Consider the following 15192-nt stretch of genomic DNA (forward strand, 5'->3'; position numbering starts at 1 on the left):
TATTAAATTGTGCACCTAATTTTTCCCATTGTTGCTTAGACACAGAACTTAGAAGGTATGCGTCTATGCTTTAATACCATGGTACTGAAAATTCAATTTACGTTATATGAATGTAGAATGTATATTGCTATATAGAGTACATGTAATATGCAACTGAAATTATTAACAAACATTTTAAAGGGTGGTCGGGGTAACTTTGTTTTGTTTTTGAGATTTGACGATAAACTTTTCAGAAGCAATTAAGCATTTGAAATAATCAACAGATTAAATGGTGAAAGGGGGGGGGCATAAATTAAATGATTACTCTATAGATAAGTTATAACTTGAATTTTCAATTCAACCCTTTGTCAAGAACATAGATAATAAAATTCAATAATTTGAAATAATATAAACTTTTTTCCCCGAAAATGCTTTTATTTTTGTATGGTATCTATGTGCGATATTTACGTATATATAACAAACACTTCGTAATCAGGTAATGGCGAAATATTTTACCTTCTTATATTTTAAATACCTGGTAATGTGCGTGTCTTTGAGTAGATTAATAAAGAATCAAATAATGAAGCATTTTAGGGAATATTGTTATTATTTAGCTTATCATCAGATTTGAAAAAAACTTGATAAAATAAAAAGAAAATAATTTCATTTAAATGAAATTATACCTGATTTGTTTTTACTAATAATTGAATCAAAGATTCCACAGCCCTTTTACAAATTTGCTTAAACGGTTTCATAAATGTTTACAGTTAACAAAATTTGATGTTTATTATCTTAATTTTGTATTGTTAAAATTTTATTTTGTTTCCAAATATGAATTTTCAACATCACGTAAATATCTTGGTGTAAAATTAGCCCTCCAACCGCATTCATTTCGAAGGAGGTCAACAAAACACAGCATGAATTATGTAAATCAAATTGTGATTTTTAATAACTATACACTTTTATGTTTCAAATGACATATAAAAGTGTTAGTTTCAATTCACTAATTTTATTAACTTTTCCCAAAGTCGAGAGAGATTTGGCACTATAAATTGAGAATGCGTGCTAAATCAAATAGAAAAAACATTATCAAAAAGATTATTGCGAGCATTAATCAGCTACAAACTTAAACATATATTAAGTAGCTCTAAACACTGCAGACTTAAAGAGGTTGAGGGTCAACAAATTAATCATAAATTAACCACTAGATTTAACTCATTTTTTTAGATACGGTATCTTAAGCTGTCAACTATAATTTGGCAAAGAAAAAATTCATACATTTTAGTTTTAAAATTTGTTCATTTTTGTATATCTTTATATGGAGCTCTTCTTTTAAAGGAGATCGAATTGGTCTGAAAATGGCTGCCACCCCCAGCCTCTTTAAGAGCTCTTTTTATTTATAGGGTAGTTTTTTTGCAGCCAGAGTGATCTGCCCTTAGAAGTAAGAGTATAAAAATGGTTATTTACAGTTAAGTACACGTTTTGTAAAAGATTCAAATATATTTAGCATTATTTAGGACCAAGAATAAACAATTGAATTCACTCTTTTCATTAATTTTCCCAATGTTAGTAAACAGCAGTGATTTATGCTAAAAAATAGTTTATTGTCTTTGAACATTTTTCCCGTGAAAAGAAGACAGGTACCCTATGTTATAAATGAATGAAAAAGTTTCAATATGCACACCTTTATATGATAATTTTTTCTCTAAGTCCAAAAAGCAGTTTTTGTTAGTGTTTAGAGATTTCTTAATATATTTTCTGCCAAAAAAAGAAAGAAGAATTTCTGTATCCATCGAGTTTGTTTATCAGCATGTGGTACAAATGAGCATATCAACATATATTACATATATAGTACAAGTATTCAGATACATCACAATTATTCATTTTTTTGAACAATATAGTCATTTTTTTTCGGTAGTCCCAACGACAGTTTTTTTTCAAAATAAAGTAAATCTAAAAATATCAATATATAGTGCAAAGTTGAAATTTTCTCTTACAATATCACGTCTTTTAAAAAAAAATAAAAAATTAAAAAAAACTTTAAAATATATTAATGTAATCTCAGTTAAAATTAATCAAAGGTATGTGTTTGGTACAATATACACCTACACCTGACAGCTTTGTATAATGTTATTCCAAGCTTCTTGATCATATTGTGTAATAGCATTCTTAAAAGTGTCTTTCATTATGCAACCATTCTTCTTTTTTAACTGCAGTAGGGTCTGGTAAGCTATTTCTTGTACAGATTCTCTCTTGTTGTCTATTTGTATCACCTGTATGTCTATTTCAAGAAGTCCGAGTTCCCTGACGACACTGATGTAAAGTTTCTTGGGTACCAGGTACTTTGAAGCCTTCCAAAGGTCTTTTTCAGACAACTCTTTTGCATCATCTGTAATTTGAATTTATTAAGCATTAGATCACTTTAAATTTCATCTTTAATTTTTTTTCGATCAGTTTTTAAATTGTCAACACCATAGTGTTACCGTTACATGTGGCTGTAAAATCCCTCGGAGTACTTGGCAAATTCGTCTTAATTATTACATTTTTCGAAGCTTTGAGAATTTCTGAAGGTAACAAAACAACTAATAAAATAACAAATAAATACATGCATTTCCGAACAAACAAGTATTATTTTAAAGTTTAAGATTATGTCCTCTCCAAAAATTTGAATTTTTCAATTAAAATTTGTATATGACAATTATGAAACATTAGCTTAATTTCAGAAACTAGAAAAATATCTTATAACAGTAAAAATTCATCGTGATAATTAGACAAAGATTTGAAAATTACTCTGGATAACTTTAGGTATTTCTGAGGAATTATAGTCAGATCAATACTTCACAGATCTAGAATAATGAATACTAGTAAGAGCAAGAGCCTACTCTTTCCATCCAATGGATATGACCAACGACGGATCATTTTGTCAATGCTTTCTCCTTGACTGCTGGATTCATCGGAGGCTGGACTTTTGTCTTCCAAGAATATATTGTCATGAGAATCGTTGTTTATTGTCTTGCTGCATAATGTGTCTCCTAGATAACCAGGTGAGGAGTTAAGTTAAGAGATAAGTTAGTTTTGAAAAACAATATTATAGACTGATCCACGCACAAATATTAGAGCTGACAGTTGTCAAAGCCCAATCAAGCTTTTTCCAACACTCCCTTTTAAAGAAAAAACACCACATATATTTAAAATATTAGAAATTTATTATTGAACACTTCATGAAATTACTTTTTATTCCATTCCAAACAGGCAATTCTTTGTCTATCTTGCATTTAGTCTCATTCTATCTATCAAAACAAGATGTTTGTGAAAAACTGATCAATGCTCTCGTATGACAGCTTTTGGCGAAGGTTAAAGGTTCTCATGTAAAAAGTTCAAGGTCAAGAGATGAAAAGATATATGTGAAAGTTTAAGCACCAATCATGCAAAAGTTTGGCTAAGATTGAGCTTTTTTTAAGAAGAAAAATGGGTCAAAGCCAAAGTTTCATGTGGACTGTGAACCCTGTCCGCATAAATTCTGCGAAGTCACTTATTTTTTTAGATTAACAACCGTAGTCAAGCAATGTTGACTGTTGCTACGCTGGAGGGCGTGATTTAATCAATAAGCTGACAAAAGTAATTTTTAACAAAGATTTCTCAAAGAATCAGATTCATACAATTTACATAAAAGTTTAATTAATAAAATACTGAATCAATTGAATTTTTATATTATTGCTGAAAATGAAATTATATTACAGGTAATTTCTACAAATAAATGAAGACTAAAAGGTATATATACTATTGACATAAAATATTCATCAGTTTTAAAAGCATTCAGTTTGCTTGAAATTTATCTAGTGTTTTTCATATTTGAAGTGAAGTTTCATCAAAATCGGTGACCATGCGTGGCAAAGGAGTTTAAAGTGGTTACAGAGAATGGCTATCAATATTCTTTTACCTGTATCAACGCATATGAAGCTTGATCTTTTTTGCAGAAAAACCTTAGCCACTTTTATCAGAATTATCATAACTGCAAGACCAGCGAAAATGATGAGATGACTCTCGTCTACAAACAAAATACATGTAATTAATTTAATAAAATACACTTGCTTACAAGTATGTGGAATTAGTGTACAAAATGCAAGTTTCTCTGAAGAATCAATTAAAATTTCGTTTAATTACTAAAAATATACCCTATGCACCTTCTGTTATTTGAAGGTATCATCCGATAAGCGCAACAATGCAGTTGAGCGTTTCTTCAAGTAATGAATCATCAATGCTGTCTTAAAAATTTGTGAGTATAAAAATGAACTTTTGCTATCTTTAATAGCGTGTAAAACGTTGCTTTATTCGATGTTTTGTAATGCTTTTATTTAAGGAATGATTTTAATAGCTACCCATTTTATACGGCATAGATAGTTATAGATAAGTTTAAACTTTAGATTTAAACTTTAAATGTAACATAAACGAGGTTGGGGCAGTTTGCGCTTTATAACCTCGAAGCGTTTATAAAATAGCGTAAACTGTTCCAACCCAGTTTATACCGTATAAATTGGGTAGCTATTAAATTTATTGCTTATAATTGAATTTTCATTCATTTGATGTCAGAAAAAAAGATGATTGTTCTAACAAAATTACTTCAATTTGTACAAAATCTGAATGTAACGTCAGACGGATTGATACGTTTTTGACGCAAGTCATTGTGACGTAGGCAACCCATTTAATACGATATAAAGTAAATTTTTCATCCAATCAAATACATTGTCACGACCAGAATTAAATAATTGATTTATGAAAGGTAATAACAATTCTTTAAAAAAAATTACTTATTGCTCATTTCATTAAAAAAATCTACTTGAAGAATATTCAGTGTCCTTAACAAAAAATTTTCAATTAAAATTTGTATATGACACAATTGTCGTGTACTCATTACAAATTTATAGTCAATGATAGTAAACGACAAAGTATAAAGCATGCAAAAAATAAATAAAGTTTTTTCAAAGTCTTAATAAAATTAACACTACTAATACAAAAAAATACAATGCACTTTAAAAATTATTGGCAATATATATTTGGGGGAAATCTTATAATAGAAATATATTTTTTTAAAAATAACTTACTTTCAAATTACCTAAACCAACACCAACAGATTCAGGAAAAAAAACCAGGTACCTTATTTCTTACATGATACAGATTTTTCCTTCATAAATTCAGGGAAAAGGCTTACCGTGCAAACCTACGATAAGACAGACCACGGATAAACAGAGGGCCTTCATTAGGGGAACTGTAGAATGGTCGAAGTGCTGATCAACATGTTTAAGACGCTTCCTTTATACGCTAAAAATTTCCGTATAAAGCAATGGATTTTCCTGCTTTGCGGAAATACGGTCTACCACAAACAAATACCTATTAGAGAGTTTAAGTGTATTTAAAAATTAAATAACCAAGAAAAAAATTATTAAATCTAATTTTCTTTCGAAACTAAAACAATATTAAAGAATAGAAACTATACTAGTTATACGCGACCTTCAACTTTCAATTATTGCCTGACGTCACGGCGTCAGGCTGTATAAGGATTGATATTTCCGAGGTGCGAAGAGAAGAGGTCACAGTTAGCCAGCAAAATTTTGTGCATGCTGATTATCACTGGAATTTGTTACCTCCGTTTCAACAAAACATTTAAAAGAAAAAAATAACTGTCTTACTTATACAATATATTGATGTGTTTATTTCCTTTAGTTTTTTTGCATGCAGCTGTTTATTTCATGCGATTTCATATACGGACATGTCCGTTTGACCTTTTTTCTGCGTTTCTGTACTATTTGATGAGTCCATTTGTCTTCTAGGTAAGGGGTGTCACAATCATTTTGCGCCAAATGTCACGTGTATATCTTCGCGCCCTTTTCCTGGATGATTCTACTGCACTGAATGGAAATGAAAACTTCAAGTCTGTTCTTTTTATCGGAATTTCGAACTTTGGAGGAAAAAACATATCGGTGATATTGTGAAAGAAGTTAGAAGTTACATCATTTAAAGTAAATAAAACGAAACGGAAAAGAGTTCTTAAGAGGAAAACTGGCCAAATATACATAATATTTGTGATCATATCTCGCCCGGACTCGCAGCCCCCCCCCCCCCCAGTTTTCAGAGATAAAATTCTTTCTCCTATGAAACACAGAAAATAGACTTAGGAAAAGTGGCCCTCCTATTCCAGGATTGAGAAATATAAGGAATCACCGTCAAGTTCGTTGGGTCATTTTATGCATAACGGGCTGTCTCCAACAATCGTTGATGCTCTGGCATACCCAGCAATCTAGTACTTAAACATATTCTGCATGTTAATCATAACAATTCATTTATTTCTTGTAGTTATCATATTCTCAGCTGTCTTCCCGGTAGTCTATGCAGTAAAATCTAATTCTCAATTTTAATTTTAAAATTAATATATAACCTTTACATAGGCACGGCTTTCCAGCATACATTAATTCATTAGTTCATTTCCCTTATTTAATTACTACATCTTCTAAAACCAATTATAGAGTTGCGGAATAAGGAGCTGAGCTTTACGTCGCGTGTTCGAATCCACTGCAGGACGTGGAGATCGGTCCTTAGGATGAGACCATTTAAAACCAAGTCCCGAGTCGCAGTAGGTGTTAGCACGAAAAAGATTACATGAAACTGCTCATTGGTCCTGGGTTCCAAGTATTTGTAACACTCCACAGGCGTCCTTATACAACAAACGAAAAACAGATCAAAACCAATTTTTAACACATACAAAATATACCTTTTAAATAAAATCTCAATTCCTTTTCCATCAGACACGAAGCAACGGGGGGAAGGCTGTCTCCCCTCTTTTCTCCCAACCTTACTTTTAATATATAGGGAAATGTTAATTGAAAGGTTTGATCCCCCCTATTTATAACAGGAATTTTATTAAAGGGAAATGCAGTATTTAATGCTAAAAAAAAGGTACAGAAAGAACTTGACACTGAAAAAAAGTTGGTCACTACCCCCCCCCCCCCCCCGGAAATAGGATTTTCAACTTTGGGAATATTCCTTTTTTTGCAGATGAGTGAAAAAAATTCTCTAGCTGCCCTCCCCCCCCCCATTTTCAAAAACGAGGCTCTCGATTGCTTTCATTAGTAGCAAACAACTTAAAATAATTGCATGATGTTTTGTTCGACGTCTTCATAATTTACTCTAATGAAATAATTACCCCTCACCCCAATGTAAACGTTTATATATATAACTTATCATGATCATAGGTTCTATAGATATTGATTGCATTAGTCAGGCAAGCTTTTTTGAAAAGCTATTACTTGTAACTTGAAACTCTTGAAATGCTGATGTAGACTTTCTTTTTTCATCAACAGATCGGAACAATTTAACTAATTAACGAAAATAGGTTACAAAGGTTAATCTACCTGAAAAATTGACATGGCTGAAAGAGCTTAAAGTAACAGATTTATTTCATGTGTGTTTTATTCTGATTATAAGTCAAAACTCTTGACGTCTCTAATACTCAGTATTGGAATGCGTTTAATTCAAAAAAATTATTTTATATGTTTATTTATTTATAATTGCTGTAGGCCAATTAAACATCACTCCAGTTTAAAATTATTAAACTTTGCAATTTTATAGCATTTGGAACATTGCATAGGAACTTACACAGCATTACCAGGTAGGTGGATTGTCTAGCTGCAGAAACTGTAGCGTTGTGGTTTTATATTTTTTGAACGCTACAGATCCTGTAATGCAAATATTTAATGCAATTTACAACTCAAGATAGAACGTTTATAGAAGAGTATAAAAATGGTTATTTACAGTTAATTACACGTTTTGTAAAAGATTCAAATATATCTAGCATTATTTAGGATCAAGAATAAACAATTGAATTCACTCTTTTCACTCGGATCTAAAGTTATACTACCTCAAGATATTTCCATATCAATATTACTTATCATGGCCTTGCTGACCTTGAGCAGAAGAAATTTTATGATATTTTTTCCTTATATATGTATTCCAAAGTAAAACTCTTAATTGCTTATTGTAGCCCAACCCCTAGAATTGAATAAATTTGAATATACACTACCTGAGGATGCCTCTTTAATAATATGACTAATCATAGCTTTGCTGTTCTTGAGCAGATTTTTTCAAGATGATTCCTAGATACGTATTCTTATGTAAAACTTTGACCCTCTGTTGTGCCCACTACCAACTCCTAAGAGATAAAATCTTAATAATCTTGGTTTTACTATACTTACGGTTGCTTTTGTATAATGATGACTAATAATGGCCTATTTGTTCTAGAAAAAAATGATTTTTAAAGATAGCTAGTTCCTACGTTCATGTAATATTCATCATCAGGTTCTTACAAGGGTATATACTGGTAGCTTTACCTTTAACTCTGTCCAAGTTAATGATGGGCATGATTATCAAGATCACACCGTCTGAGAGTAAATCTCACGGTACTAAAATTTTTATCTTGGGTAATTAAGTTAGGTCCAGTGGTTCTCCAGAAGCTCAAAATATGAATACACTGTAGTTTACAAATGACAGCTTACCGTTCTTGAATTCCTGTATCAGTATCACTAATGGCTTAGCTTTTCTTGTGAAGAATTTTTTTCAAGACATTTCAAATATGATCCAAAGTACATTTGTAAACCTTCAACCCCCTCTTGTGGCCCAGCCCCTCGCCTGGGGTTTATGATATGAAAAATTTTACTTTAGATTAATTATACTGAAGCTTTAATTCACATGTTTTATCTTTTTTTTGCCCAGTGGTTCTTGAGGAGGATCGAGATTTCTGAAAGATGCCATCATGTAAAATATCAAAATCGTTAAAAAAGCCTGGAAAACGTCAGATTTTTCGGACTAGTTCTTCAGAAGCTCAGAATATGAAGTTTATAAATAACAGATGAATGCCAGACACTCTGATCTGAAAAGCTTACTTGAGCCTTTGGTTATGTGAGCTGATAAAAAATATACTCTAAAATAGTCTGATTACCTCCACATTTGCTGATAAATATGAGTCCTTAATATACCATCCCTAGCTGTGATTGTTGAATAATTGAAAATTTAACTGATGTTTTTATTAATCAAAACAAAGATATTTTTATTTTTTCAAACAGTTAAACAACTCAAACAAATTTTCTACACCACATATAATATTATTATTCTAACAGAGTGCATGTAATATAAAAACATTGAAATCTCCTACGTATGGCACAATTCATGCAATTAATATGGCACCAGCCTACACCAATAATGAAAGTTTTATGTTAATTTAATGTTACAGATTTGATCTGTCGGTCATATATTGTTGAGAATGCAAATTTCTGTATAGTAAAATATATTGAACTAATCCCATTTCATTTGGATTTTTCAAAAATGATTAAAATGTTCTGATAAAAAATTCTATAGATTGAATACTTCAGAACGATTTAAACATAGGTAATCAGAGATTACAGAGCTCACCTCAACGAATGTTGTCTTTAAGTAAGGCAAAGTCACACAATTAACTAACAAAAAGTGTACATTCCAAAAATGAAAATATTAAGCAATTTTGATCTGATACTTTGAAATCGACCTACATAAAAATTTTAAACTAGTTCTTCTTCATGAAAATGTAATCAAAATCCAGCATCTGAAGCAAATTTGAGAGTTTTCATCTCTTGATGCAACATTTGTGCAAGTTTGGTTTATACAATGTTATATAAGCCTTATAGTTTTTTGGAAATAGACCTGCAACCATAACTTTTACCTGGTCTATTATCTGAAAAATGTCGAATTTAGCATCCGAAGTAAGTCCATTAGTGTGTATCCTAAGATGTATCGTCCATGCAAGTTTGCTCATTATAGGGCTCATAGTTAATTGGAAATGAAACATGCATCAAAAACTAACATTTTCACTCATCCACAAAAAGGAGGTCAGATTCAGCATCCGAAGCAAGCCTAGTAGTATGCATCCTTAGATGTATCATCCATGCAAGATTGGTCATTAAAGAACTCATAGTTACTTGAAAATGAAACCTGCACCAAAAACTATAACCTGTTCACTCAACCAGAAAATGTAGGTCAGATTCAGCATCCGAAGCAAGCCCGGTAGTGTGCATCCTTAGATGTATCATCCATGCAAGTTTGGTCAACATAGGGCTTAAAGTTACTTGCAAATGAAACCTGCACAAAATTCAACCTGTTCACTCAACCGGAAAATATAGGTCAGATTCAGCATCTGAAGCAAGCCCCGTAGTATGCATCCTTAGATGTATCATCCATGCAAGTTTGGTAAACATATGGCTTATAGTTACTTGGAAATAAAATCTGGACCAAAAACTTTAACCTGTTCACTCAACCAGAAAATCTAGGTCAGATTCAGCATCCGAAGCAAGCCCGGTAGTATGCATCCTTAGATGTATCATCCATGCAAGTTTGGTCAACATAGGACTTATAGTTACTTGGAAATGAAACCTGCACCAAAAACATTTACCTGTTCACTCAACCAGAAAATGTAGGTCAGATTCAGCATCCGTAGCAAGCCCGGTAGTATGCAACCTTAGATGTACCATCCATGCAAGTTTGGTAAACATAGGACTTATAATTACTTGGAATTGAAACCTGTACCAAAAACTTTAACCTGTTCACTCAACCGGAAAATGTAGGTCAGATTCAGCATCCGAAGCAAGCCTCGTAGTATCCATCCTTAGATGTATCATCCATGCATGTTTGGTCAACATAGGACTTATAGATAGTTGGAAATGAAACCTGCACCAAAATCTTTAACCTGTTCACTCAACCGAAAAATGTAGGTCAGATTCAGCATCCGAAGCAAGCCTGGTAGTATGCATCCTTAGATGTATCATCCATGCAAGTTTGGTCAACATAAGACTTATAGTTACTTGGAATTGAAATCTGCACCAAAAACTTTAACCTGTTCACTCAACCGGAAAATGTAGGTCAGATTCAGCATCTGAAGCAAGCCCAGTAGTATGCATCCTTAGATGTATCATCCATGCAAGTTTGGTTAACATAGGGCTTATAGTTACTTGGAAATGAAACTTACACCAAAAACTGCATCAAAAATGTTAACCTGCTCCAAAAAACATTAATCTGGTCATTTCTTTGTTTAAACTGCAGTATCTGAGTCTTGGACTGGTACAATGAAAGACACTAGAAGCATCTTCCATGCATGTCTAATCAATATAGGACATAGAAGTACTTAAAAAGAAAACTGCCCCCAAAAACTTGACCTTAACCTGGGACGCCGACGCCGAGGGTATCACATAAGCTCCCCCCAACTTCGTTGAGGTGAGCTAAAAATCAATACAAACATATGACAAAGGCAATTGATTATCTGCATATGTCTTCATCCTGAGCAAACTTTTCTGAGCAAATGAAGCCTTTGGCTCAGGTGAGTTATGAAGAAGGAACTACATGTGTATGTTCTAACTGTCATCAAATGACAAATTTAAAAAAAAAAACCCGAACCACTATTTATGTTTTTTTGGCATTATACATCATCAAAATACTGCAAGACCTATGAATACATGGTAACTGGTTACACAATTTAAGTTCATTATTTTGCAAAACCATAGACTATTACTCATATACAACACACAGGCGCTTGTGATACAATACTATATGGGACATCTTTTATATCACCCGAATGTGATTACACATTATAATTAAACTTATCCCATTATATATCTCAAATAAATCATAGATGATATTTATAAACTATATACAGTATATGGACATTATCACATATATGTTATGCAACAATTTTATTGAAATGTATACAGGGTTATTTTCACTCCATTTTTTTTTATCCGTCTCAATTGCAAATAATATTCAACATTTTAAAACTGCTTATTGACAATCAGTTGAGTTAAAAAGAAAAACACGTACTGTATGATTTCATTTCTATCCATTTCCTCAGCCACTGGAAATGAAGGTGCAAATAACTTTGGGACAAAAACTTCCCTGTACACAGTAAAAACATGAAATTACCATCTGACATGAAAACTGTACAGACTTAAAAGCTCTTGATATTTTACCAAGAATGCATTTCAACTGAAACATCACCATATTATGTAACAACATAATTTCTCAAGAATATATCACAGATTCAAGTTAATCAAACTTGAAATCATTGAATTCCTGCAAGGTCAAAACTGTGGACTATGTCTAAATTTAAACATTAGCCACTGTCTAATGTGTCCAGTGATATACTTTAATTAACTTAGTTTTAAAGCATGCCACATCAGATATAAGTACTGCAACAATTAAAAACTAAATGCTATATACTTATATATGTATATAGTTGTTATATAAAAATATAGCATTAATATTCAAGGTGCAACAACTCTCTGCCACCAGAAATGTACATCTCCTTGACTTAAGAATATTGATTCTGATTCAGAGGAGCGATCACATCTCTGGCAGTCATACCAATCTCATTAAAATCTAATCTTTGATATCACAACTCCGAAAAGACAGATAATATGGTGCATTACAAGTCAAAAAATTTCAATCAATTCTTTGGGGGAAAAATCAATGAAATTCTAATGCTTTGCAAATTTGACATTCTTTTCAAAAAAAAAAAAAAAAATCAGAGAAATATTCATGCTTTGCAAAAGCTGACATCATAACATAGTACAAATAGATTTTCATGTATTAGTATATGTAGCTTACTTATAACTTTCTCTTTCTTAAAAAATTCTTTGCCTTTGAAAGGTACTCATATACAACACACAGGTGCTTGTGATACAACACTATATGGGACATCTTTTATATCACCCGAATGTGATTACACATTATAATTAAACTTATCCCATTAAAAATCTCAAATAAATCATAGATGATATTTATAAACTATATACAGTATATGGACATTATCACATATATATTATGCAACAATTTTACTGAAATGTATACAGGGTTATTTTCACTCCATTTTATTTTTGTTCTGCCACATTTGCAAATAATATTCAACATTTTAGAATTGCTCACTGACAATCAGTTGAGTTAAAAAGAAAAACACTGTATGATTTCATTTCTATCAATCTCCTCAGCCACTGGAAATGAATGTGTAAATAGCTTTGGGACAAAAACTTCCCTGTACACAGTAAAAACATAAAATTACCAGCTGACATGAAAACTGTACAGACTTAAAAGCTCTTGATCTTTTACCAAGAATGCATTTTCACTGAAACATCACCATATTATGTAACAACATACTTTCTCAAGAATATATCACAGATTCAAGTTAATTATGTTCCCCAAACGAAGTTGGGGAACATATTGTTTTTACTATGTTTCTTATTAAGGTCTTCCGTCTCCAACGGAAGACCTTCTACTGATTCTGTTGTTTCTTTTCCACTATTATTACAGTGTAAACTGTCTAATCCGACACCTGAATAATCCGACACACTGTGATTTCCGACGTTAAATTTCTTTCCCAATTTACTATTTTCCATGTATTTAACACTGTGCAATCCGACACCCTGTCTATTCCGACACAAAATTCGTCTCCCAGTGCATGTCGGATTAGACAGGTTTCACTGTATTATTATTCTTTTTTTTCTTACCGATTTTGTGCAGACGATTTCTCGAGAATGCCTCGACAGTTTTTCATGAAACTTTCAGAAATGATAGGAAACTAATTGAACTTCATGCGTTTTTTTTTATTTTGCCGTCGTCACTTCCGGTCGCGAGATATGGCCATTTTTCTGCTTTAAAAGTGTCATTTTGTCCGAGAGTGTTCTCGAAAACGGCTGGAGATTGGGTCCTGAAACTTTCAAGGATGATAGATTATGACTCCTAGATTTGAGAAGGATATATGGTTTTTGTTGCCGTTGCGTCCGTCGTCCACCGGAAGTAGTTTAAAAATATGCAAAATTTTATTTTTTTCTCTTTTAAATGTTTCTTATGAAGGCAAATAGAGTGTCTCATGTAATATTATGTCCACCGGAAGTTATTTTTCCAAACCGGAAGTAGTCCAAAAAATGAGCATTTTTCTTCGAAATTATCAGGGATGATTCCTTTACACTCAGAAAGGAGTAAAAGGTCATTTTAAGTACTTCCGGTCACACCGGAAGTGAATTATAAAGACCGGAAGTTGTTTGAAATTGATAGATTTCACTCTTAAATGTGTTCTCAGGTATTTTGAATAATTGATCTGAACACTTTTTTTCATTTAAAGTTGTTTTATAACCTTATCAAAAATCGAACGGAAGACCTACTCGTTGCTCGCAACGAGATCTCATCTAGTATTCTTACTATTTTCGTATTGACCAAATTTTGGAAATGACCTTTGTCCGGTCCATTTCTCCAGAACAGATTAAGATATGAAAGTTAACTGTGTCAGATATCATAGATCATGACTTCAAGATTTGTCCATTAACATTTTTTCCGTCGTCAATACTTCCGGTCGTCACAGAAAAGGGAATTAAAACTCGATTTTGAACATTTCTTTGTCTTTCTTTCTTCTTTTTTCTGTGATATTCATGGTGAAAGTTAAAGCCCCTTTTTGATGATTTTACGTATAAACAGTTTCTTGATTTGATTAAGAAGGAATTAAATATCTTTGAATATCTGAGAACTTTCGCAAATGTAGGTTCAACGTTTCCTTAAACACTAAAAAATATTCATTTCATTTTCTCATAAATAGACTTCGCGGGGGGAAAACCCATTGTGCAATACACAAGTGTGCAGGTAAAGTCTTTGACGCGATGGCGAAAGGACCTGTAGAAAAAACTTCCCTGGTTCAATTGAGACGAGATTTTAGTAAATAAAGTGTGTATATTGAATATATTATATGTGTTCATCTTACCCCCCCCCCCATTTCTTTTTTGTGAACTGTAAAAGACCTAGCTCTCACCTTTCTCACATATTGAAATGAATGCCAATTCGGCTTTAATTTTTACATTCTACATAAACTGACCTTGACATTTACATAACAAGACACTCATTGTAAAGTAAAGAAAATGATAAGGCTTAATTCTTTTTACAAAATAATGGTAATTTACAAGTAGACCTATATTCAAGAACCCACCCCCCCTCCCGGAAGCGTGCAGACAGGTAGACTTCGCAGATATAACACCTACAACGTAAAAGTAACGTTTTAAAAATTTCATTCATAAAAATTAGTTCCCCTGATGTCTTCTGATAACGTGCCATCATTCATTCTTCCTATGTTTTATTTGTAGAATTTATAATTATTTAATTTAA

The 15192-nt window shown here is 32.2% G+C and overlaps 1 protein-coding gene across 1 annotated transcript in view; it reads left to right on the forward strand.

Moving 5' to 3' along the window:
* LOC134265478 (uncharacterized) overlaps positions 1-14876 on the forward strand; it is a 100306-nt gene extending 85430 nt beyond the window's left edge. Inside the window, exon 14 of the mRNA XM_062747683.1 lies at positions 13797-14876. Within this exon, the coding sequence (XP_062603667.1) occupies positions 13797-13848 (52 nt within the window). The 3' untranslated portion in view covers positions 13849-14876. The remainder of the gene's footprint in view (positions 1-13796) is intronic.
* Positions 14877-15192: the final 316 nt, after the last annotated feature.

The sequence above is a fragment of the Saccostrea cucullata genome, unplaced genomic scaffold (genome assembly GCF_032062105.1).
Source record: "Saccostrea cucullata isolate Sc308-1 unplaced genomic scaffold, CSIRO_AGI_Scuc_v1 ctg569, whole genome shotgun sequence".
NCBI lineage: Eukaryota > Metazoa > Mollusca > Bivalvia > Ostreida > Ostreidae > Saccostrea > Saccostrea cuccullata.